This window comes from Amyelois transitella, chromosome 20 (genome assembly GCF_032362555.1).
Source record: "Amyelois transitella isolate CPQ chromosome 20, ilAmyTran1.1, whole genome shotgun sequence".
Classification (NCBI taxonomy): domain Eukaryota; kingdom Metazoa; phylum Arthropoda; class Insecta; order Lepidoptera; family Pyralidae; genus Amyelois; species Amyelois transitella.
This window is the reverse complement of record NC_083523.1, coordinates 4,613,667-4,639,786: the sequence shown is the minus strand read 5'-3', so window position 1 is coordinate 4,639,786 and position 26,120 is coordinate 4,613,667. Positions and strand designations below refer to the sequence as shown.

General features: G+C 36.6%; 4 protein-coding genes across 7 annotated transcripts; 2 read left to right on the top strand and 2 right to left on the bottom strand.

The window, feature by feature from the left end:
• Nucleotides 1-2,849: 2,849 nt before the first annotated feature.
• LOC106131510 (mitochondrial glutamate carrier 1-like) lies at nucleotides 2,850-6,411 on the top strand. The gene is made up of 6 exons (XM_013330624.2): nucleotides 2,850-2,994; nucleotides 3,469-3,618; nucleotides 4,277-4,413; nucleotides 4,896-5,091; nucleotides 5,530-5,664; nucleotides 6,026-6,411. Exons 1-6 carry the CDS (start codon nucleotides 2,912-2,914, stop codon nucleotides 6,162-6,164), a joined length of 840 nt encoding a protein of 279 aa, XP_013186078.2. The 5' UTR covers nucleotides 2,850-2,911; the 3' UTR covers nucleotides 6,165-6,411.
• Nucleotides 6,412-6,700: 289 nt separating this feature from the next.
• On the bottom strand, nucleotides 6,701-10,487 carry LOC106131646 (regucalcin-like). Its single transcript, XM_013330808.2, has 8 exons — nucleotides 9,594-10,487; nucleotides 9,014-9,149; nucleotides 8,595-8,754; nucleotides 8,436-8,479; nucleotides 8,232-8,326; nucleotides 7,783-7,906; nucleotides 7,276-7,388; nucleotides 6,701-6,991 (listed from the first exon to the last, which is right to left on the bottom strand). The coding sequence occupies exons 1-8, from the start codon at nucleotides 9,675-9,677 to the stop codon at nucleotides 6,716-6,718; spliced, it is 1,032 nt and encodes a 343-aa protein (XP_013186262.2). The 5' UTR covers nucleotides 9,678-10,487; the 3' UTR covers nucleotides 6,701-6,715.
• Nucleotides 10,488-10,641: 154 nt separating this feature from the next.
• Nucleotides 10,642-14,037, bottom strand: LOC106131648 (putative hydroxypyruvate isomerase). Its single transcript, XM_013330809.2, has 4 exons — nucleotides 13,569-14,037; nucleotides 12,966-13,250; nucleotides 12,642-12,772; nucleotides 10,642-11,904 (listed from the first exon to the last, which is right to left on the bottom strand). The coding sequence occupies exons 1-4, from the start codon at nucleotides 13,756-13,758 to the stop codon at nucleotides 11,728-11,730; spliced, it is 783 nt and encodes a 260-aa protein (XP_013186263.2). The 5' UTR covers nucleotides 13,759-14,037; the 3' UTR covers nucleotides 10,642-11,727.
• A 565-nt stretch (nucleotides 14,038-14,602) lies between these two features.
• On the top strand, nucleotides 14,603-26,077 carry LOC106131422 (SWI/SNF complex subunit SMARCC2). 4 transcript variants are annotated; one of them, XM_060949981.1, is made up of 20 exons: nucleotides 14,603-14,850; nucleotides 15,120-15,239; nucleotides 15,974-16,078; nucleotides 17,581-17,746; nucleotides 17,884-18,038; nucleotides 18,337-18,480; nucleotides 19,020-19,147; nucleotides 19,318-19,424; nucleotides 20,067-20,176; nucleotides 20,325-20,506; nucleotides 20,982-21,123; nucleotides 21,352-21,460; nucleotides 21,851-21,972; nucleotides 22,392-22,584; nucleotides 22,834-22,988; nucleotides 23,198-23,312; nucleotides 23,673-23,816; nucleotides 23,913-24,122; nucleotides 24,461-24,563; nucleotides 24,896-26,077. In XM_060949981.1, the coding sequence occupies exons 1-20, from the start codon at nucleotides 14,734-14,736 to the stop codon at nucleotides 25,011-25,013; spliced, it is 2,745 nt and encodes a 914-aa protein (XP_060805964.1). In that variant the 5' UTR covers nucleotides 14,603-14,733; the 3' UTR covers nucleotides 25,014-26,077. The 4 variants fall into 4 exon arrangements, with proteins under 4 accessions (XP_060805964.1, XP_060805963.1, XP_060805961.1 ...); XM_060949980.1 differs by having other exon boundaries at nucleotides 15,974-16,087; nucleotides 21,854-21,972; XM_060949978.1 differs by having other exon boundaries at nucleotides 15,974-16,087.
• The last annotated feature ends 43 nt before the right edge of the window (nucleotides 26,078-26,120 follow it).

Sequence of the window (26,120 nt, the reverse complement as noted above, 5' to 3'; positions counted from 1 at the left end):
TAAAATCAAAAAATTTTAATGTTCGTAAAGGATGCTGAACATCTTTGGCCAATAAAAATCAAACCAAAAATCTACTACTCATATAAATTTGAAGTCAAATATCTGATGTGGATGTCAATATAAAGGTGGAATCTACATAATAAGGCCCTACAATTTTATATAGTATACCTGGTACGCGTATAGCTTAGCATACACGCTATTCTACTCGTTATTCATTTCTTATACGAGTACAACTTATGTTTAAAAATGTTTTTTCACATATTTTTTAAGACAATAAAAGAATACTTACTCTAAAATACTTCCATGTTATCATATATGTGTATTGTTGTCTGTTAAAACTTGGTGGAGTGTCAATTAAATGTTTACACAAAAACATGTAATCCCTGCCTATCTCTTAACAAAGACGAGAGATGTGTTACACTGATTTGTTAAATATCTAGGTATAGATGTTAACAATAAATGTAGATAAAAAAATATTTGTTTTATTTTTTTAATATACTAGGGTGACAGAGAGAATCAGACGCAAAAATACAGAAGATTTTTAGAAGAATTTGCCTTATTCTTCGTCCCTTCCATAGAAAATATAAATGTTAGAAAAATACACAAAAACGGCGGGACGCGGAAGTAGCCTCTTGGCCTTCTGGCTTTTTCAGAACTTAAGATTATTAAGTATCTTATCTTTCTTCACGTAAGCTGTAATCATGATAATGAGACAAATGTTAATATTGATAGAGGCTGAGAATCGTTACCTGCAGTGGAATAGAAGCCCGCGTAGCACACAATAAATTTTATTTTTTTTATTTTTAATAGACTACTCAATATAATAAATATATTTTATTAAGTTATAAAGATATTAGAATATTCACACATCACAGTTTTTTCCAGAAGTCATGAGAGACATGACAGTGTCGTTCTTTTTATTTCTTGCTTGTGCTATACAACCTTAATAAATATACCCTATTCAACATATAAATGTAAAACCGCATGACCCTATTAATTTTATAGTTTTGTATGAAACCACTAATTTAAAACTATACAACCATAGAGAGAAGCGATGGGTGGTTGAGCACCGACTAGGGCATTTTTTGTATTTGAAAGAGTGCTATTTACAAAAAGTTTTTACTACTTCTTGTCAGTACGCTGTCAAGATATTGGACTTTTTGCCATCTTTGTCGTTGTATAAAAATAATGCATTGCCCAAATTACTGTAACAATGAAATGGAAGGTCTTTCAATTAATACAATTATAGCAAAGAGGAAATAACCAGTCGCATTTACTAAATTCAGAAAAGAAATAATAAGTTCCTCTTATGTATCCCTTTTATGTGTGTTCTTTTAGTTCCGATCAGTAAATATACCTTATTTGTTTCCATAAATTGGTAAGTATCCTGATAATGTATTATTCATAATCAGTAAAAAAATACTCAAAGAGTGGCTGTGTGATTTGTCTCCTAAAACTTTAAGAATGGGACTCCCTAAGATATATTACTAGCAACCCGGCGCGGTAGCGGTGTGCATAACGCAAGCAAAAAACTGTTCTTTATCAAAACATGATGTTTCCTTTTTACTTTAATCGTGATTCTACTAGGATGATATTTGAAACTATTAAGCCAGCAAAAAAGTTTCTCGGATTCGAGAGAAAGTTACTATAATGAGTATTTCATGGAAGGTACATGGCGGAATTCAAGATTCCGCTTAAAGTTTAGCTAATTGCTGGATCTCCCAATCGGCATTACGTAGAGATTTTATTTTTAAATAAGCTATTGTTAATTTGTGCAGAAGTTTTGAATATACAGAATTAAAAAAAAAATCGGTATTCAAGAACTAAAAAACAAAACGTGAAATTAGGTATTTTGGCTACTGTTCTTTAAATACCTATAGGACCGAAAATCTTATAACGCAAGTTTATACCATAATATGATTACCTACAATGCCATGGTAAGTATCAACACAACATCATGAATATTATAGGTAAAAGTTATATTTTTTCACAAAGTGTAAAAGGCAATTTTGATCTTCATATTTAATTGAACAAGGATTAATACTAACTGTTTTGTTAAAAATAGATGCGTAAAAATGTGTGTCAAAGCAAAAATAATTATTGTGGGTTATCTTTGGTAGTGGTAGATAGATATATACCATCGTGGACTTTTTTGATATATTAGAGAGGTACAATCCGACCATACATTGTTTTCTTGTAACTCTAAAGGTTTAAGCAGCGTTTTGGGTAAAGTAAGGCATAATTTTTTTTCGACTTGTTAAACTAAAATCGTCATAAATCAGTTTAAACTAAACCTAAACTTATTATACACCAAAACCTTCCTCAGGGATCACTCTACCTGTTGTTGAAACTATATGAAGAAAATCCGTATCCCCAACAGACAGACGCGGACTATGTTTTATAATGTGTAAACTAATTTTATTTTCCCAAGTAGACTTAATAAAAAGTAGAAGCGGAATAATAACAAAAAGGTTTAGAGACTAAGGTATCTACCGGATATATAAATTACGTTTGATTTCAGGTATAAATCACAGCTAATTCAACGATATGGGATCTGATAAGGACAAACCACCAGTACAAAAATTTTCGTTAGTAAATATACTTGTTTTCTTGCCAAATGTGCAACGCACAATAAAAAAATGTTAAAATGCTGAGTCTCTTTAATGCTTGACAATACAAAACCAATAAGTAGCACCAAAATGCGACGTCGTTAGTCTACTCGATCGATCCTTGAAGATAATTCTTGGTTTGGCCTGACACCAACCCCCATTGAGAATTTTTTTCTAGTAAACAAATTCAACTTTTTTCCTCTAAAAGGAAACATCAACAATCTTTATTCACGTAATTATATAACTACAGTGTATTACCAAAAGTAATCAATGGCGGCATTGCTGGGATCGTGGGCGTGTCTATGGTGTTTCCCATTGATTTGGTAAAAACTAGGCTACAGAATCAAACCACTGGACCCGATGGCAAAAGGCAGTATACGAGCATGTAAGACTTTTTTTCATTCTTAGTTGACCGATATATCAAAATGTAAGTAAGTACGAGTAAGAGGTGTAACTTTCAGAATCAGAACATAGTCATCTAATATAATTAGGCAATTTGTACCAAACTTCTTCGTTTCGTCTGAACGTTATCCCGAAAACGTTCTTTAGATACAGAATGTTGTTTGCGTCGTCGTTACGTGTTAATATTTGCTTCAGTGCTGACAAGAGTTCTGTGAAATTATATTTGTAACGTGCTTAACGATATGGATATGGATGTCCTTATTTGCTACCTACTTTATAACTTAATCTTATTCTGTGTTTCTAACTCTTTCGCTTTACCTACCAGAAGATGGGTCGATTCCCATCGCACGCCGCAATATTTGTAAATAGATATTACCTACGTACATTTTTTGTGTTCGTCTCCATCGGACAGACAAGCTTATTGACTTTCTCTTATAATTATTCTTCTAAAAAATAGGTTAGATTGTTTCAAGAAGACATACGCAGCGGAGGGCTACTTTGGCATGTACCGCGGCTCGGCCATCAACATAATTCTGGTGACTCCGGAAAAGGCCATCAAACTCGCCTCCAACGACTTCTTCCGCTACTACTTTACACAACCCGACGGGTAAGCTATTGTAAAATGGTAGTAGGTACTTGCTTAGTTCACTGTTATGTATAGGCCTCTTTTTAGGATATTATTTATTAGGAATGACAAAAATTTAATCACGCGTTTTCAGTCACGTTCAGCGGCATGATCGAAAAAATAAAAAGGTACCTAAGGTAGGAATTTATAAAATTGTACTTTAGGTAGGTAGGTACGTTTCATGCCACGCGATTGTTAAAAATTGACACCGATTTTACCAAAGGATACACATTGACATATATACTAACTAAATAGTAAGAAGGCATGTATGATCATATAACTTCAAGTTCAACAACTCGCCTACCTTTAATTATCTAGTAGCATATTACTTAAGAAAATCTATTGTTTATGAATAAATCTAGCAACGGAAGTGAAATTTATGCTGGCGGAAGTACTCGTTGTAGGTGAAATTAAATACAATAAGGCGACCCATTAAAACTGATTAACCTAACCTTATTAATATTTATAAGCATTTGTAAAAGGTAAATACTTATACTTCGTAGCTTTGCTATTTAATTTATGTATCCATTTGTGTCCGTCGTCCTTACTATTCGTCCATTTACAAAAAAGTCTAAATGCCCGTGGCCTAATATAACACTTTTTGTCACCACTTTTTGATGTTTGAAACTTTGTTCTACAGAAGTTTGCCAGTTTCCCGGCAAATCTTGGCCGGAGGAATGGCCGGCGCGGCTGCCGGCGTCACCTTGACCACTCCCATGGAACTGCTCAAAATACAGTTGCAAGATGCGGGCCGCGTCGCCGCTCAGGCAAAAGCTGGCTAGTAACCTTATTTTCTGTATTGGATTATGGTAGGTACACTGGCATCCCAGTCCGGCTTCGCACTGTGATTTTGAAGAATGTTTTTTTTACCTATAATTCTTCGGAAATTTATTGTTGAAAACTGGAAATCCTAAGACGGAGACGATGGGCAACTTTGTTTTATAGGTAGCTAATATATTAGCCTACTTGTATTTGAACATTTTCATGATGGCTAAATTCTTCTTATTATTGTTTTTAGATATTCATACACCTAGAAAGAAGGTAATTCCCGTGAAAGGTCATTTCAAGAGTATCTACCTATGTATTTACCCTTAAACGACGAGCTCACGTGAAGAGTGTGTTATGTGTGTGTTATGATTGTGGTTCGTCCATGAAAAAGAATGCAGAGTTCTATGTTGTCTCTGCCTTCCGGGAAAGAGGCAGGACTAATTGTATAAGTAGGTAATGTACGTAGGTAACTCACTCGTTGTCGTTTACAGAGGGTAAACAGATTACAAAGATCACGGCGATGAGCGTAGCGAGCAAGCTGATCAAGGAGCGAGGCATCTTCGGCCTGTACAAAGGCGTGGGGGCGACTACCATCCGTGAGCTTTACTTCTGCCTCATCTACTTCCCGCTGTTTGCGATGCTCAACTCGGCAACTAATCCCGAACCGGGGAAAACTCCTCCCTTCTGGTAGGTACATATGTTTTGTGATATTTTTTATCTTATTTTTGTTTTAGACACGGGGTCATCTAAAGAGTTCTTGCAGATTCGTAATGTACTTAGATAAAATTAATAGGTAGGTATACTTATACTTAGTGATTCAAGTTAAATGGGAATTATAAGAAAACACTATATAATTTACGTATACCCAATACAACTAAAAGTAATTTTTATAATAAATACTTATAAGTTCTATTTATTCCTAACGAACCCAAAAATCCCATTGACCAATAGGTAGGTAGGTACTACACACATTTTAAGTTCGGTTCGAAAGCTATCGCGTTACATGTATAGGTACCTACATAAAAAAATGTATCTTCGTTCCAAGCTGACTGGCAGCGTCACTTGCGTCGCTCGCTTACAACATTGATTGTGACTTGGTGATTTTTTATCATCCTATTCTGGCAGGTGCTCATTCGTGGCAGGGCTCGGGGCGGGCTCCTTCGCCGCGTTCGCCGCCACGCCAGTCGACGTCATCAAGACGAGAATGCAGACCCTCACAGTGGGTGCCAAGCAGTATAACTCTATAGCAGAATGTCTCACGTAAGCAATTGGTATTTGATTTCCTTTTCTCTTTCATTTCACAATGAAATCAGGCCTCTTACCTGGAGGGGTAGAGGGAGACTACATCTTTCCACTTGCCACTTGATCCTTGCATGGTTACTTCTTTCGCTTTTCTCTTTTCGTATTAATTGTATCCCCTTTACACTTTACTTCGGCGTTTGCATATTATTTCCTGTCTTAAATGTTATCACCAAAATATTGGATTCCGGGTAAAAAAAAGCATATTTTTCTATTGTCGCATAATCCCCTTTAATGAAATCCGCCTGTAACCATAATTCTGAATCTAGCACCTATATTCATCTATAGTGTGATGTAAGATGAAGGATCAGTAATTATACAGAACCACAGTGAAGAACGAGGGTCTGACAGCGCTGTTCAAAGGCGGAGCTTGTCGTATGATGGTGATCGCCCCACTCTTCGGCATCGCGCAGACTGTCTACTACTTTGGCATAGCCGAAAACCTTTTCGGGATCAAGTGAAATCATACAGAATGTAACATTTTGTTCGTTGATGTCTTTTGTTCGACGAAATTATAAATTTGTATATACTACCGTCGGTTGAAGTAAATACTATCTAATCATGTAATTCATTTTATAAGCCCAAAAAAATAAAGGTATAACTGAAAGACACAAGGATCAACAAAAACAACCATAAAAGACTGATCTTATGGGATATGTACTTATTTATAACTTCACAAGCAGAATAGGATAAGTAATAAAGTTGCTATCATTAGTAACCATCATAAATTAAATGTTTGTCATATAAGTTGTAAAGATTAAAAAGTTTTGAAATAAAGTTTTAATTTTATTTATCCTTTATTACAAAAGAAATTAAGTTGAAATTTTCTATGAAATACTATCTGTACTTTTTTTACACAAATATTAAATTGTTCTCAAAAACCAAAAAATAGGTTTTTACAGGCGGCTATCAATAGACTTCATTTGCACAAGCGTTCGTCGAGTGTGCATTTACTCAAGAGTTACCTATTTGTACGGAATTTATGAGTAAAACAAATATTTTTATAATAAACTTATTTATTTTGCGGTATAAATCCGGCTATATATTTGGTGGCGTCTGCGAATTTAAGTTCGTATTGCGGCAGTCCCTTAGCGCCCGTGCCGTCTATTGCGAAGAGGGACCCTGCTTCTGGTTCCTGTGCCAGCTGCGCCGGAGAGAGGTCTTTACGACTGGTAGTCACGTATAGTGTAGACAGGTCTTTTCCCCCCCACATGACTGACGTCACCTGACTAGCCTCAATCTTATGTTGTTCCATCAGCTTGCCAGCTCGTGAATCTATTTTGATCACCTGATGAAATAAGAATTGTTTAAATGGGTAGGCATGTGAATTGAATAACTCAAGGCATATTTTTCCTTTAACATATTTTTGTAGAAAATGAGAATTTATCGATTCACATGCAACAGCGAGTAAATCAAAATCTAAGGTCCAAAACACTTACTAGTAAGATCAATCCCAACAAATTTTTTTTTCGCCCCATAAATTTCGTCGCTACGAGTACATTAAACAACTGAATGTGACCTTATTTGTAGACTATTATCTCTAGACTCTTTGTTTTAAAATGTGTTTTATACCTTTCCTCCCCCGTAGCAGGCCACCCACAGATTCTCGTCGCTGTCTATGGTCATGCCGTCCGGGTCGCCGCTCACGTTGTTTGCTTTGAAGCTAAACAGCGTCCTGCGGTTACCTGAAATTTATACCAACATAAATATATAAATACAAACAGAATTACACAAAAAATAAAATAACCAAAATACACTTATAGCTAGTTTTTTAATAAAGACGCAACTGAGCTGTTTCATAGACTCCAATAGCGCCTACCAAGTGAGAATTTTGAGGTTTTGGCCGTTCTATTCTGAAGAGTACTTTAGACATTAACGAGAGTTAGCCTACTTGGCGATATTAATAAACATTACATAAATATTGCCAAGTATGCCTTAAACATATCATGAGCCGTATTAGCTATACATAATTTACAAGTCATGGGTATATAGGGGTTTCAACGAACTGCATCGCCGTGTTAATTTCAGCACCTAGTCACTGATATATGCCATAGATTTTAACATTAAATTTGGACTTACGTAAAGTGGCAGAGTCGAGGTCAAAATCAAACACATCTACGTTCCTGGTGGTGGTATCGATGTAGAACATGTATTTGTTGTCCGGCGTCCAGGCGAGGCCGTTGGAGAGCGATACTGGCCGAATCTACAGAAGAGCAAAATAAAACAGTATGAAAACGGGAGCAATTTTCCCATTTTTATAGAATGGATCAACACACAGCAATCAGTTTTTACTCAAGTTTCCCACTTATAGATCAGAACAGGACAAATTGAATTAAAAAATAACATGAAAGATTTTTTTTACATTTCGTAGATATTAAATTTTATAGGTACACAGTTAGTGTATTATCTTATTATCTTATAGCTATAGTTAGGTATGTAGTTATAAAGTATTATAGCTGAAATTTTATTTGATCTGCTAGAGTTCATAATATAATGTAATTATTGATAATTTGGTATAGATAATTTACCTTGATCTCTGGATTAGCGTAGTTATGCTCGTCTAGCATGTATAGAGAGGCTCTGTCTTGGTCCACTGCTCCATTTTCTTCTTTGCCCATAGTTCCTGAAAAATTTTTTTTGGTATTTTACGCATGAGCAGAACCAAAAATAACTATCATTCCAAAATATCTACATTTTTTGTAAATAAAAAGTTGATAAGTAGGTACACTCACCGAACCATAGTCTTCCCTTGGCGTCAACCTTCCCGTCGTTGATCCTATGAAACAATGAAATAGTTAGTAGATATATAAATAAATACTCATTAAAAAAACTATTAAAATGTCATTATTTTGAAGAATATAAGAAGGAATCAAATAATATATATACTTTACCTATTGTCGGGTATCCCATAATCAACAGTGCTCAGTAGGGAGAGAGACTTGTCTCCGTCGGCACTGTCCCAGGGCAGGAAGAACAATGACCGCTTGGATGACACCAGGACTAATTTCGGAAAGTTTGCCACGGGCACCACTAGCGACACAGGCCCATAACCTGTAAATAGATTTTTTTTTGGTTCAATGTGAAATTGTATTTGAATGTCCGTCTTCCACGTCAAAACCACTGAACCGCTCTCTATGAAATTTTGCATACATATGGGATAGTGTAGAGTATGGAGGAGGAAATGTGATACCTAAAATAATACTATGTAATTTAAAGAATTATAAATGCTAAAGCCTACAAACACATTACACCTTCAGGTATAACAAAGACTTGTCTTTATTTATCAAATGTGCCTGCCCTAATAACTTACTGATGTCCCGTGTGGTGACGTTCCCAACAAATCCGTCTAGACGGTGGACCTTCTGCCCCGTGATGTCCACAAAGTAGAGGGCGTTCTCAGTGGTGGACCACGTAGGCCCCTCCAAGTGCCCACCTCCGCGAAATACCTGAAAAAAGTAATATAATACTTAGTATATCAATTAATAATTTATTTATATGTACCTAGAAATAAGTACCTATATACTTAATAGGTATCTACTTAATACTTGCTAAAAATCAAATTCTTATAGTGCACTTTTTCTATAAGAGACATAGCATCTTAAGAACTGTTTTATAACATTTTCAGAAAGTTCTATTACAGTACATTAAAAGAAGAAATATATACAAATACTATATATAAAATCATACATAGGTATATCAGAGACAAAAAACATAGATAAGTATAATAAAAGATGCTATTCGCAAAATTTATGTCAAAAGCTTACGAATACTTAACTAACTTTGACTCCATTAATGGTGAAATAATGACCTAGTTTGTCAAGATTATATTAAGCAATAATATGTTACTAATATCACAAAAGACATGACGATAAAATAACAACTTTACTCACGTTCTTGATAAGGGGTGTATTCGACTGGAACGCCCAAATATTTTCTATTGGCAACCAACACAAAATAATGATTGCAAACTTCATTGTTACTTAGTTAAAATAAGGTTTCACCGGAAGTAGTATTTATCAGTAAGATATTTATAAGACGTGTTTACTGGTGCGTGAACCACTCGGCAATGCCACGATGAAGCCTCAAGCGCCTCTAAGAGACTGTCCGTCTTTGTGCAAGGAACCTTCGCCACAGACTCAAAAAGTTCACATGCATTACGCGATAGATAATTAACTATACGGAGTACATGTATATGTAACCCGGGGGATTATGGTAAGTCCCCGTCTTTGCGTGCGGGTGATTCCACTTTTTTGAAAGAGTTGTTAATAGAATGCCATCTAGGATGCAATAGGAATTATGCCAGTAATATCAGTTGCAGAACTGCAGGAATGAAGATCAATTAAGCACATACTTACACATCTATACATACACATTGAAATCTTGATGTTAATATCCTGTTTTGATGTATTGTAAACTTTCTATTCCTTGTTTTCATAGTTCTCTAGTTTGACGTCATACTTTAGAGCTAGTTGCTCTTGGACACTGTCCAATTTTAAATGTTTATAATAAATAATGACATTTTAAAACACGTCATAATCTTTCCGTCATGCCTTAAATAAGCAGAGCGCAAAATTTATTTTACTAAGTTTTGCTCACAAATAACAATCAAAACCTATGTACTGAACAAATAAATCTAAAAATAAGTAGGTAGGTAGGTACTTATTATTCATAGATTTCCATATTCAAGGCGGTAAGAGGTTGATATTGTAACAAGTTGGTGAACAGGTAGATACATACATATAATAACGTCATATCCCTTGTGAGGCATGGCTAACTTGAAAAGACTGAAAGGCGACGTTCAGCTATATGCTTAAGATTAAATTGATATTCAAATAGTAACAGGTTGCTAAATCGCTAACAAGAAGAATCATTAAGTGGTGAAAACTCCTTTTTTATTTTAATAGTAAAGAACGGGTATCAAAAGAAGTAAAACATTCATTGAATATATATGTAACTTTTATGATTTATGATTCTCAAGGAAAATAAACACAGTCACAAATATACAGTTGTATCAATAAACCACGTCCTTCTTCCATTGTAGATTGGCACAAGCAAGATTGGTCACGGTAAGGTACTTACTTTGCAGGAAGTTCAATCGTCTAGATCGTTCAAGGTCTCGACGGTTTTCGGAAGTATAGAAATACTTCGACAACTCGTGAACTCAACTGAGAAAAAACATTATTTTGGTAATCTCAAGAAAAGCCGGTATCGGCGACTGTATGTACCAGTTAAAGACAATTATTTTAGAGTGTCTGACTGTGCAATAATTGAATCTGCAAAAAACTGTCCCAATTTCTTATCAACGTATGTAAAATACGGAGGAAAAGCGGCTGACATTTTATTTTAATCGTAAACCGGTTAGAATAAAGTAAGATTATAGTAGAGTAAGAAAAATTATAGAGAAGAATTATATACCTATATATTTATACATATACTTAATAAAAAATATTACTATAAGAATATTTAAAGAAGAATATAATATTATGCTTTTGACTATACATCAAACAATCAAAGAGACGCTCACTGGAACTCAACAATGAGACATTAAAATATCCTAAACTGATATCAATCGAGTATTTAGCGCTGCAAAATATATTTATACATATAAGACTCGATTCAGAGTCATGGTCATACAGGCCCATAAAACTATCATGTACTAAATAAGGTGCTGGGTAACTCAATATTATAAGACTACCTAGTACGTAAAAGTGTCATACAATGTCGTTTTCAAATAATACATTTAATTTTAATCCAATTTGGCAAAGTAGAGAAATGAAAGTGAAAGTATGTTGTATGCAGAGTTATGCCTTACTTCATTTGAGCGTATAGAGAACTTATATAAGCCTTTCGTATACGTCATGATTAGGGTCGGCGAATCCGGCTTCATGAAAAACCTTAAAGTATCCACAATTAAATTTAAACAAATAAATTTATTTTTCATTATAAAAATTCACATATATATACAGATAATTAATAAATACATTAAAAATATTCCTAATATATGTTTTATAATAAAGTGATAAATCACAGACTGTACCCATAGTTCCAGATCCACTGCAGTCCTTCCTTGGTGTTTCCCTTGGGTTTGTACTCAAGTCCCACCCAGTCATTATAGCCACTGGCCTTGAGTAACTGTAGGATGTACTGATAATCTATTTCTCCTGCAGTGTCAGGTTCGTTACGGTTGGGTACTTGTGCTATCTAAAAATAAAAAACATACATACATACATATGATCACGTCTATATCCCTAGCGGGGTAGACAGAGCCACCAGTCTTGAAAAGACTGATTGGCCACTCTCAGCTGTTTGGCTTAGTGATAGAATTGAGATTCAAATAGTGACAGATTGCTAGCCCATCGCCTAAAAGAGGAATCTCAAGTTTATAAGCCTATCGCTTAGTCGCCTTTTACGACATCCGTGGGAAAGAGATGGAGTGGTCCTATTCTTATTTGTAATGGTGCCGGGAACCACACGGCACCATCACAAAAATAAAAAAAACTACCTTAAACATAAACAATAAAGAAAAGGTAACAGAATTCTTATTGATATCCTTAACATTTACCTAATTACTTTATACATGTATATACCTACAAATGTGACTGACGCGACACAACGCATTGTAAAGTTTAAATACAGTAAGCAGGACATATTGAGCAGAAAAGTGACTTGTAGTGTAAGACACAACATTTTCTTATGTGGGACAAAAGTGGTTTGATTGCAGATGAGATGGGAAAATTATTTTCAGTGGGTGGCAGGCAAAATGAATGCTTGCTGTCCAAAACAGAATAGAACAGCTCAATGAATCAACATAGCTTATGATGATGACAATACCCAATAAAACATTTAAAGGCCTCTCTGCTTCTCATAACCTATATGATAAAAAATCCTAGCACCGTTTTTAGTTGAATCTCACATTGGTCATCACAGAGGAATTTTACCTGAACATGCCCAACATATGGCATTAAGTTCTTGATATTGTATGAGAGATCTCCACAAATATGTTGCAAGTGGAATATGTCGAGCTGAAGCTTCAAATGAGGACTATTGATCCTCTTTATTATTTCCACAGCTGAAATGAAATTTCATGAAGTATCATTTCGTTATCTTAAATGAAAAGTGTACAAGAATCACATCAAGAAAGTCTCTGCCTACCCCACTGAGGAAGAGGCTAAGTAAATAGTGTATTCAAATAAATTATTTAAATAAATTTTAGGACATTATCAAGCCCTTACATAAAATACCCATTATAAAATAGTTCCAACCTTTTCCAAAATCACTCATAAAGTACTGAGGCACAGAATGTTGATTGATTGGTTCTATGACTCCCAACAGATTGACCCTAGCCAGTTCTCCTGCAGCATATTTCAAATTGTTCTCATATGTCTCCCAGTTGCTAAGATTTACATTGTCAAGCTTCCCAGCCATTATATGCACTTTTTTAGCATCCAGAGCTAAAGCATACTCTATTGTTTCTTTCAACATATCTTTGAATTTGGATTCCATGCCTGGAACTGCTGTAACTCCTAACTCTCCCTTCGAAAGGTCTCCTAAAAACATGGTTCAATATTATCACTCAATTAAAAACTAATTTATCAATGTCATAATAAGGGAAATTTTTTAAGAGTATACAGGAATTAGAAATAAAAATTAAATGTAAGCTAAATACTACATTTATATTTACTACTTAAAAATTCTTTGTTGTTTTCACTTGGAATAGTATGCCCAGAAGGCTGGCAATATTAAATGGCAATGGTTCTTTGAGCCAAATAATTTTCAACCTGATATATTTTATTCAACAATAGACAATAACAATCCCTAAATTGTTTTTTTTTTTTAACTAATTATATTTAAATTTTAGTACATACCTGTTTTGATATTAATCAAGACTTGCTGAAGGCCAGCATTTTCTTTTGCTTGTTTCACTTCGCTTAAAGAATATTCGAATGGGAACCCTGATTCCACAGCCTTGAAACCAGCATCTTTTGCCAAAATATACCGTTCCAATAAGGTTTTACCTTCAGTAAACATAAAACTAAGATTTGCACAGAACTTCATTTTATTTAAAATACAAAATTTCTGTTGTCGGTTTGACCTCTATACTAACTGAAGTCAATTTAGTCAGTGGTGATTAAATAATTCGTTTTAAATACTTTACTACGCTTGGTTGGAGTACAGTTGGAAGTGATAAATATTATCTAATGTTTCTTTCAATGTCAAACAAAGGAAACCTCACCTCATTTCATAACCACTGATAAGAATAACTGATAACAATATATTAAATAACACGTATGTACCTAACTAAATTATATATGTATTTATATCTAAAATTTATGTTTTTATTTGTGATTTATAATCACAGATATAAATAATGAGTTCAATATTGCCGCTATGACAATTACATGCTAGAACTGACAGCACAGCAAAGAATGACAGTGACAAAACGATTATTAAAGTACTCAATAAATTATATACGTTCGTACTTAATGTATTCACGTAATACAAAAAATTATTTGGAGTATGTACCTACCTGTTCGTCTTTTTTATCATCATCAATACTACATTTAATATATATATAACTTCAAAAAGTAAAGTCATCGGAACATGGCCGAAGTAGAAATCGAATCTGTACCTTTTTGCGTATCACGTATCACCCATTTTAACGAGCACCATCTAACTAATTCGACCACCAACGCTAAACAATACAAACTGATTCTGTAAAATACTTTATGTAAAGTAATGCACAAATGCAATGTGGATTCCATTACCCCCTAAATTTGTTTGTCACCGGATGGTGCCGTGCGGGCCAGGGATCAAGTCGCGGAGTCAAATCGCATGCAACAAACAAAAGTGAAAATATTTAACCCTAGCAACACCATTCAAAACGTCATTCATTTACCGACCAAACGAGAGCGACGACGACGCCGCTATTTTGGCATTTTGTGGTTTTTGATGTTTTTCTCTTTCCATTTCTAAAAAATTTAACATTCCAATTTATACTCCATTGTATTCTATAGTTGAAGATTGTGCAAGATGACTGCTATATGTCCTAAAAAGGACGGAGGGCCAAATGTTGATTTTTTTCAATCTCCAGAATCTCTAGCTCAATTTGATCAAATTCGTGTTTGGTTGCAGAAAAATTGCAAAAAGGTTAGAAATTTTATTTGTCATTGTTTATATACTGAATGAAGTCTAAATGAGGATAGTTTATATTCTAGCCTGGACACCAAAACCGAACAGAATTCAGACTTCCGAAAAGTTAATTGTGATTGTGACATTATAGGTTTCTCTTTGTGCCTGTCTATGTTTATTTATATTTAACGGAACCTATAGTCTATCTAAATGTTTATGTGTAGGACCTATATGTATAAAACTAGTAAATAAGTGATTGACTGAACTTATGACTTTTGTAATCTCAGCATGTTCAGACTGACCCGCCAACCAAGGAGGGGCTTGCCCAGCTGGTGGTGCAGCTAATACAGTACCAGGAGAACAAACTTGGGAAGAATGCTTCGGATCCACCATTTATCAGGCTTCCAGTAAGTCTATCTTTTATGTTGATATAAAATTTACCACCTGTCATATCATGCATCATCCTTCTGGCATTTGTCGCACTTGTTTCTTTACTTAGGAGAAGCCTGTGGGATAAGCCAAAGTCAGCCTATGACATTTTTTTTCAGGAGTGAGCAAGTCGGGTATTAACACAAAGCCACCCACATCTAACCACCATGTCTATGTTAATAGGTGAACCTTATTAAATTTGGATCTTGTCAATGTTGCTTTCGATATATATAATAGATTTTCTCAGAAAAAAAATTCTCAACTGGTTCATATCATATTATTATACTACATTTAATTATTAATTATATCCCTATTCTTCCTCCTGGTGTTAGACCTGGTTACATCTTCAACTCTAAAGAAGAGCCCGGGGTGCGCTGTAGACCATAATCTCTCTCATCTGACCTCTGCAACCTTTCCAGGGTAACATAATGTATATTGGATCCTGTTTATACATTCAGTTGGTTGAATGTGCAGATTTTTATTTTCTCTCACTTTAAGACCACCAGTAAGTGCTCAAACAAATGTACATAACTCAGAAAAGAGTCATTGCATAGTTTGGAACCTGTGCCTCCATGAGCTTCACCATAGAAATCAGAATAACAAAGGACTGTTATTCCGATTTCTATGCACATCGAAAAATTTTTAGCAGTTATAGGGGCTCTTCCATCCTATGTTTTATGATTTAAAATTAAAAATACATATGACTTTTTAGATGAAAGTGTTCATGGACATGAAGCCGGGCGGTTCTCTGTGCACTGTGCTCGCCACCATGTTCCGCTTCAAGTCGGAGCAGCGGTGGCGCAAGTTCGACTTCCAGGTCGGTAAGGTATGCACCCACCCCGCACCCTGCTACGCTCACAGCCCACCATACCCAGCCAGACCCTGCACAGCGAGGCTATAACAATGCATTATATGTCTGCCTCTAACATCTGGTTGTTACTGTAAATTTTAATATTTTTTGATATGATAATTAAATATATTTTGGAGGCTTCTAAATAAATTCCTAGTAAGATCTTATTTTGAAATCTAAGTATTAGAAGTAGATGTGTTTCCTCTAGGTCAGAAAAGATTTTTTCTAAACAGTAATTTTTTTTTTTTTCAATAAATAAACCTGTGTATTAGTGTGATAATCAAACAACATAAGTCAACTTTACTATAGTACTTGATAAACAGAAATGGCTCATGTGCAATTATTTTACTAAAGAGTTTGAAATTACAGGAAGTATTTTACAGCTTTCTAAGGCTTTTCTTAATACAAACAGATGTTAAGTGCATATGCATAGTCAAAAGATTTGTACAGATTACAGAAGGGTATGATTTTACTTTAAATATTTAACCTGGCACACTACACCAAATCACAATACATTTTTGTTAAAAAAAAAACTGATTTACTTTCAGTATCAGCATGTACATTTTTACTGCTACTTTTTTCTTTATCTTTATACAAACAATACATAGGTAATATAATTTAATCTCTTTACACACCCACCAGAGTGCAATTAGAATATTTTGAGTTGTTCCTTAGATCAGTTTGATAGACACTACATATTCATTAGTATAATTGTTGTAAGTAACTATTATCACAAACACAATACCTATAACTTTACATACACACAGATTATTGTTAGAATAAAATACGAAAAAATTTTTTTTTGGAACAAGAAATATTTCTCAATTAGGTGCATATGATGCACACACACACACCTTTTATCACTTATTTCTGAAGTATCTACTCTTAAGACCAACATTGTAACCATATTCAAGGAATAAATGATTATGATTATCTTTTTTTTCCTAGTCATTGGAATATTACTGCTGGCCAGTCCCAATGCTTCACAAGGGTTCCCTACCAATCCCCCCATTTGGTTCATTTCATGCAATTCCATTTGTTTGTTTTGGGAACTGAATAGTATTTTCATAGGTCTTTTATCAAAAAATTTGAAGGGTTTTCATTGATTTAATGCATTCTGTTTTGTGTTAAATGTTTTAATATGAAATCCACTATAACTAACTCTTACGGGTTTATATTCCTTTTTGTATTATGCATGCATGTTAATTATTTTGTGATTGTGATGTAACTCTCCTAATAAATAAAAAAATGATTTGGTTAACATTTTTGTGTTTATGCTTGTTGATTTTAAATAACAATTATTCAGATTTCAAAGGTATACCTAAGTCAAATGTGTTTATAAAAAAGGAATCATAACTTAATATGTACTGCAAAGTTTACAGCACGAAATCCTTATAAGTTTTTGAAGTATTTTTGAATAAAGCTAATATAATATTTTGTCTCTTCCCCTCCCCGCCTCCCCTTTTCAGAACCCGTCGCGGAAGGATCTGAATGTTCAGATGATGATGGAGATTGAGTCTTCCCTCAACAGCGCAGAAGTGGTCCGCACTCCCTGTGTCTACATTCGTCCTGATGTAGACAAAGCTACTGTTAACAAGATCAAGGAGATTATAGGGCATCATGGAGACATTTGTGGTAAGTATATTTCAAAATAATATGGTCATAGTAATCTTTACCAACAATTGACTCACTTAGTTAGTGTACATACATATAGTGGATGATGATGAATCAGAAAAGTCAGTATTTGTCAGACATTTTTCTTAACATTACAGAGGACGAAGAAGACGCGACTCACATAATCTACCCGACGGTAGATCCGCTCGAAGAAGAGTACGCGCGGCCGGTCTTTCGTCGCGGGAACCACGTGCTCATGCACTGGTACTACCTGCCTGACAGCCACGATACCTGGGCGCAGGCGGATTTGCCCGTACGTCTTTATACTAATTATATAATAGCTTCATCTTTTTTGTGTGCCAAGTCATATTTGTAGTAGAGTAATGAGCATTGATGAGTACGGGCCAACCTTTCATGTCTGTGCCAAAACAAAACTTGTGTCAAAACCAGCCACGATTTCAAAGTCAAAAGAAAAGTCAGTTGCCTTTGCCGGACCTAAAAAAAAAGAGACAAGCCAGAATCCTGACGACATTGCTTAAGATGTTATGCAAGCCATAGACTTAAAAGAGAGCATGTTTAGTATTGCACTTGTTAATACCAAATATGTATAGGTGGACGTCCCCGAGACAGTGAACTGGGAATGCTCTCGGGCGGAGCCGTGGCGCGTGTCGGCGTCGTGGGTGCTGGACCTGCCGCAGTACAACGAGTGGATGAACGAGGAGGACTACGAGGTGGACGCCAACGGCAAAAAGAAGGTATATATCCTTATATATGCAAAAGTTAGTTTATTGGAAAGAGTCTGAGTTTTCGTCTCGGTAAAAACTAAAGTTCCCGTGGGACATGAATTCTTTTGTATGTGGCGCTTAATTATTCGCTTTTGGTAGGTGACGTTAAATTCATTGGATCATGTATTAATTTCGTGCAAAAACATTTTATATACCAGCGTTTTTTTTTATGGTGCGATAATCTATCGCTGTTTCGCTTTTTATTATTACGTGAAACGGGACAGCGATAGTTTACCGTTTTATTAAAACGTCATCGCGCGTGCAATGCTGGCCCCGCTGGTAGTAATGTGACGTCTTGGCAAGCCAAATTTTACATATGGCACATTCTGTGAAGGAGCTTGCGTAATAGCGATACCTTATATCATGTAATAGTAAGAAGTTGGCCAATTATTTCCCAGTGTGTGCAATCTCAATATTAAAAATATGTCTTCCAAGTATTACATACCAAAATAGCTTTCAACTGAAACTGCTTTAGATTAAATATAAATAATGATGGTATGTTTACCCAGGTGCACAAACTGCGTCTATCCGTGGACGAGCTCCTCCCGGGCGCGGAGCCGTCGGGCAAAGGAAAGAAGGCCGGCAAGAGGAAGCGCTCGCCATCGCCGCCGCCCACCAAGCACAACAAGAGGAAGAGGTTAGTGTTTTTTTTTACTTGAAACTAATAAGTTATCGCTCTTCCTGTACTCTCCTGTATAATCGTTCTACATCTATAGTTGATGTGCGTTGATCATTCAATCAGGATTGTTAAAGTATATTGATTTAAATTGAAATAAACACGTTTTGATAAGTATTTTTTCGAAATAGCCGTATAACGAAACGCCGCGAGAACGAGGTGGAGGACGAGGAAGACAACGCTTCCAGAGACAACACCGACGCGGTGCCCACGCCAGAAAGCGAGAAAGCTGTTGAGAGTGAGTTGCTTTAAATTATTGGCAAATAATAGTGTGAGTTTATAATATATGCCAGGTTGATAATTTTACTCTATATTTCAGAGTCTAGTCCTGTGCTATTAAGTCTAATGCCACCTGATTTTTGCTGGCATTTGGATTAGAGCAAAGTGTTTTTTTATTGTTTTATTTTACCAATTACAATTTGTAAAGTACAATAGGTCGACTTAATGCTTAAAGCATTATCTAACAGTCTACCATTGTAAATCAAGTATTGTATATTAATTTTCACATGTCAAGAACGCTGGTACCACCTAAAGCGGGTAGTTTGGCGAAGAACCTGAAAGCGTGCCGAATTAACCAAAATAGCATATGTCCTCAGTACAAAAACGGCGTCGTGTCATTTGGGTTAGTTCTAGTTTGGGGCCAGGTGGGCAGTTCTGACGTTGAACATAAAGAAGATAATTTTTACTGTTATACTCGTAAACATGATAAATATAATACCCGAAACCGCCGAGCTTGCATGAAGAGAGTTATGAATGTGGATGAAGCGAAGGAAGTATGCAGAGATCGTGGCAAGCGGAAAGAGGTAGTCTCTGCTCCCCTCCGGAAAAGAGGCGTGATTTTATGTATGTATGTATGTATAATACCCGTGCGTGCCGCCAGCGCCGACGGCCGCCGCGGAGCCGCCGCCCGCGGAGCCGCCCGCCACGCCCGCGCCGCCGCTCGACTCGCACGACGACTCGCAGGGGAAGCATTCCGATTCCAACACGCAGGTGAGCTCCGATGGCCGACGTGCCCTCGTACACTGCCTGATTTCATTCCTATTCCACTTTTCTATAACACTTAGTTTTACCTTACGACTTTTGCCTTTACGTATTTTGAAGGTGTCCTATTAATATAATTTATCTGTTAATCCCTCAGGAAATGTTAATAAAAGAAGAACTGGAGGACAACGTAACGGATCAAACTCATCACATCGTGGTACCTTCGTACTCGGCTTGGTTCGACTATAACTCCATACACACCATAGAGAAGCGCGCCCTGCCGGAGTTCTTCAATGGCAAGAACAAGTCCAAGACGCCCGAAATATACTTGGCCTACAGGTGCGAATACGTATTTTTTTCCGTTTATTTATTTTTATCTCTATAATACATAGTTTGTTTCAGTTACAATTTCAGTTGTTTCGTTTTGAGGCCCGGGTCACGCGTTTCGAATTTATTTACATTTTATAATTTCTTAATTAATAAAAAATCAGAGCGATATGATTTTTTGGATATATATGACGCTGATATACGATTTTGCACTGAAATTACACATAAAAATATAAATCTGCTAAAGTTGATTAGGAAAAATTCTCCTAGGTTCGAATTCCGAAACTTCAGACTATATTATGAGTCAAGCGCGCCTTGACGACTACACTTCTTCTCCGGGCTCCTCTCTGGAGAGGAGCCGATTCGACCACCGACGCTCTCAAGACGACTAGACGTCGCGCATTTTTTTCACCCAGAATAATTTAGAGTTTAGGCTAAATTAATTTCACCTCACTAAATATAGACATAATGAATATTTGGTTTTCAGGAACTTCATCCTGGATACATACCGCCTGAACCCCACGGAATACCTGACTTCCACCGCGTGCCGCCGCAACCTGGCGGGCGACGTGTGCGCCATCATGCGGGTGCACGGCTTCCTGGAGCAGTGGGGACTCATCAACTATCAGGTCGGTCTCTCCCACAGGAACCCAGTCCTGAATACAAAATTTTAAACTGAAGAACGAAGTTTTAACAGTAAAGACAACTTACCCATTACATTGTGTGTTTAGTGGCATAAATGAATTTGAACCAAAATATTGAAAATCACGAGATGACAACGATTTTATTGTATGATTTAGAAAAATAATTATATTCGAAATGTTGTAAGAGAAGCTTATTAAAATATTTATTTGCAGTTGGAGGCGGAGTCCCGGCCCACGGCGATGGGGCCGCCGCCCACGTCTCACTTCCACGTGCTCTCCGACACGCCGTCCGGCCTGCAGCCACTCGTGGCAAGGCGACCGGGTAAATGTTAACACTAATTTTTAAATATTGTATTAAAGCCTGTTTTCACTAATGTTTTTCAACGACTGAGTCTATAATGTGACCAAACAACTAAGAATATAATTGTAACAGACATCATTTCTCATTGAAAGAATCTAGTAACATTTCATGTGGTGGTTTACTTGCTAGAGATTTTGTATGATCATTAAAGTAAAGGGAAATAATTGTACTTATTTCCTTTTTTCTTTGAATTGGGTTCGTTTCTCTTCGTTCAGAAACTTTGTGGAGAATTCTTTTAAAATGTATTTCCTTAAATTTGTCATGGATAGATACATGTTCCTTTTATAATTTAATAATAGTCCTAATGACACCAAAATGGACCGAATATAACAGAAGTGTTTGTACCCTCAGCAGAGAACGCGGCGGTGCCGAAGATAGAGGCGGGGCTGCCCAACGGCGCGGAGGCGGCGCCGGGCGCGGCCAAGCCCGAGCTGGCCGCGCTGCCCGCCGAGCCCGGCCTCAAGCTCGACCAGGTGCGTCTCGCCTGTCTCCCAGCAGGGTGGGCAGAGAATATGGATTTTCACTGGCTACGATGTTCAGACCTCTCAATGACGACATGAAAACATTTGAAGGGCTAGACTACTGAAATGTGAAGGCCTAGATTATCATACCTTGATCAAATCGGGCGCCTCCTGAAAAGCGTTAGGGTACCCTAAACCGATGACCTTGAATGTAGATTATGATTCATGTGGAGAAAAGGAAAGAAGTATGCAGGGATGGATAACAGCAATGTTTCTCCAATCAATCCTGTAGTGTGCCAAATGGATTTTATTTTTCCAGATTAATCCAAATCAATTGTATCAGACAACACTTTCACGAAATTGCTACGGTTTGAAATCCCATGTCGATAAGCATGTATGTTCTTGTATTGATGTAATAATTCTGTTCCCAGTATCGCAACGCCGGCGGTCGCGGTCGCGAGTGGACAGAGCAAGAGACGCTCTTGTTGCTAGAGGGGCTGGAACTACATCGCGACGACTGGAACAGAGTGGCGGCTCACGTGGGCACCAGGACACAGGACGAGTGCATCCTACACTTCCTCAGACTGCCCATTGAGGAGCCATACTTGCAAGATAGCAGCTCAGGTATGTTATAGTTGTAAGACAGTTATCTTTCTTTTGGGATTAGATAGTTGATCTTGCAGATGTGTGGCTCAAACCATCAAACCCCCAAATACGAGTGTAGATAATTGTATCGAGACTTCTCTCTCTAGGAGTTCAAAACACATTGCTATGAACCTATACAACAAATTAACTATTCACTAACATCTATTACTATATACTTTTTGTCTGTAGTCAGTCTTGTATCTTTTAATAATTTTGTATCTCCAATAGGTGGAGTCCTGGGTCCACTGGCATACCAGCCGATTCCGTTCAGCAAGACCGGCAACCCCGTGATGAGCACGGTCGCGTTCCTTGCCTCGGTGGTCGATCCAAGGATCGCTTCCAAGGCCACTAGGGCAGCTATGGACGAGTTTTCTGCTATAAAGGTAGGTGTTAATGTGGCTCTTGATTTCTTAGACCTAAAAACTCTTTGTTTATCGTGATCAAGTTTGAGGATATAAATTTGGCAAAATAACATTATAATAATTGTAGTTTTCTCCGGTGAATAATTTAAAAATCGTCTGCTACAAATGTTTGTTTTTGACCATCTCTTGTTTAAAAAAAGAAACGTATTTATATGTGGATTGTCCCCCAGGACGAGGTGCCGGCGGCGATGATGGAGGCGCACGTGAAGGCGGCGGCCGAGCACGGCGCCGCCGCCGCGCTCGCCGCCACCGGCATCGCCGGCACCGCGCCGCCGCAGGAGAAAGGTTGCTACTGCCACTGCTACTGCTACTGCTACTGGCAATTTTTTAAATAAAATATAGATTGGGTTTGCGACATATAGAGTTTTAGATGAATATTTAGTACAAGACATTTTAGCTGGTTGATTTTCCACCATGTTTTCCGTTACCTGACCTGACCTGACCGATACTATTATTTGCAGGGTCAGAGCTAGAGACAAGAAAATGCATGTTAACTTGTTAAGTCTTATTCCTGGTAACGAAATTTCCTAAATGTTCTAATAACATAGATTTTTTTACAAGAGATTTGCCTTGAAAACATTATCGATAATGAATAGAAACATGTATATTTTATAATTAAATAATGACTCCAATTATGCTGACCAGCGGAAAAGAAAGAAGGTGCGGAAGTGAAGACAGAAGCGATGGATGTAGAGGAGAGCGAGCCTGCACAGAAAGTGAAGGAAGAACCCGCCGAGCCCGCCACTGCCGCCAATGAGAAAGAGGAACCGCCCGCCGACCACACTGACGGTAACAATTCATTCATTACTATAAAAACGCTTTTACTATCATTAAACATTTTATTCTATAGATAAGCATTTTAAATTTGTGTCTTATTTTTAACAGAACCACCAGCCACCGTGGACGCCAAACTACAATCAGCAGCAGCGGCTGCCCTCGCAGCTGCGGCGGTGAAGGCCAAACATCTGGCCGGCGTCGAGGAGAGGAAGATCAAGTCTCTGGTGGCCCTGCTGGTGGAGACGCAGATGAAGAAGTTAGAGATCAAGCTGCGCCACTTCGAGGAGCTAGAGGCCACCATGGAGCGGGAGAGAGAAGGTAATACGATGTAGTTAGAGCTGTGTGAGACAAGCTTTGTTGGTGAAGAGGCTACAGTTTATAATAAAAGGTACCTTCTACAAAAATAAGCGACTTCTATGTTATGTGTTACAGTAAATATCTGAATGAACAACCGATTTGCGCTGGATGACAGTGTTGTAAAAAACCTAAGAAATTGGCATTCCTTCACATTTTAAAGCAATTTTTTTGTAGAAACGTGAATATAAAAACTTGTTCTTATATACTATGAAATATTAAAGAAATTATAAAAATTGCGATGAACGTAAATATATATTTTTTTTACTTGTAACAGTTAATTATACTTATTATGTATATAGGTCTAGAATATCAGCGACAACAGCTGATCCAGGAGCGACAACAGTTCCACCTGGAGCAGCTCAAAGCGGCCGAGTTCAGGGCGAGGCATCAAGCGCATCAGAGGTGATTAAAACGTTTATAAGTTATAGTATATCAATAATTGGTATAATTTATTAAAAAAAAACACTTTGATGAATATCTGACGCATACTTTTAACTTTGAAATTGAATAAATATAAATATTGTCGAAAATTTCAACCTGCTCTAAGCAACAAGCAGTTTGCAGATCGATTTAATATTTGTCGACTAAACATTCAAAACATATGTAAATTGTCAGTTTCTTACACTCGTTTTCATCATATTGATTAAATCTAGTCTTAATAATTGGGTTTATATCGAGTGTAATAAAATGCCCGGATGAAAACAAAAAGTTGAGCAAACAATTTGTCCGGCCAGACTGCAGGCGGAGAGCGGCGCGGCGCCGGCGGCCGCGGCGGACGCGCCCGCGCCCGCGCCCGAGCCCGCGCTGCCCGCCGCGCACTCCGCGCACTCCGCGCACGCCGCGCACGCTTAGCCACACATACTCTCCTAGGCCTCTCCACACAGAGACGGGGCCGCTACTTGATTCTTCCGGACATACATTTGTCTGTGGAATCTATCCATGGACAAATGTACGTACTATAAAATTCATAAATAATGGTGTGTGGGGAAAACCTATCTGACTTGTAGATCATTTTCTGCGCTACCTGCGGAAATCGTATATAATAACAGAAATGAATCACATACGCAAACTTCGTAGAAAATTTGTCACTTTATGTATTGTGCATAAATATGTGTTTTTACAAATTATATGTAATACTATAGAGAAAACCATTTTACGAATAAACACCCATCTAGATCCATTCAAACGATCAATCTGAACCAATCCCCTTGATAAATATACTTTTATCGCTAAAATATACACGCAAGTTAAATTGATAGAGTTAATCAATTTAACAATTTCCAATTTCTCGACATAACTTATCATTCTTAAAATTTATTTCTGGTTTGTTAAAATTTGATCGAGGTGCAGATTTGTTTTATGACAAGACTGTTTGTTTAATTGTCCGACCGTGTTAATGCAGCCCAATTTCCATTATTCATCAAAATTATTAGAAAGTTAATAACATTGTTATTAAAATTATGAAATTTCCAAATTGTGTAAAGTTATGCTCTTTAATAACCTAATTAGCATAAATGTTTACTACACTCATTTCTTCATCTAAAATATATATCTAAGGTTCTGTTCGATTTAAAATTTATATTTCGATGATCTAAATTTTGATGAAGAATAATGTGATGAAAATTTAATATGAACGACAAAGTCATGATTACTGTAATTCTCAAAAATTTTAAGACTGCTTTTATATTCTTGGTATCATATGACACCATTACTAAGAGTAGCAATCAAAACGAATTCACAAATATTTTATGTATTTACCGACAAAAGATCTTTATTCTCACGAATGTATGTGGAAAGGATGTTATAGATTTTAAATAGCTATCTTAAGTAATTTTAACTTAATATAAGTTTGTATTGTAGAAAATAATTATTTGTCGTAACGATAAGTTATGTAATAAAATAGTACATAAAACTAATGTATTTCGTGTTTTTATTAAAACCCTTGTAACCCAACACACA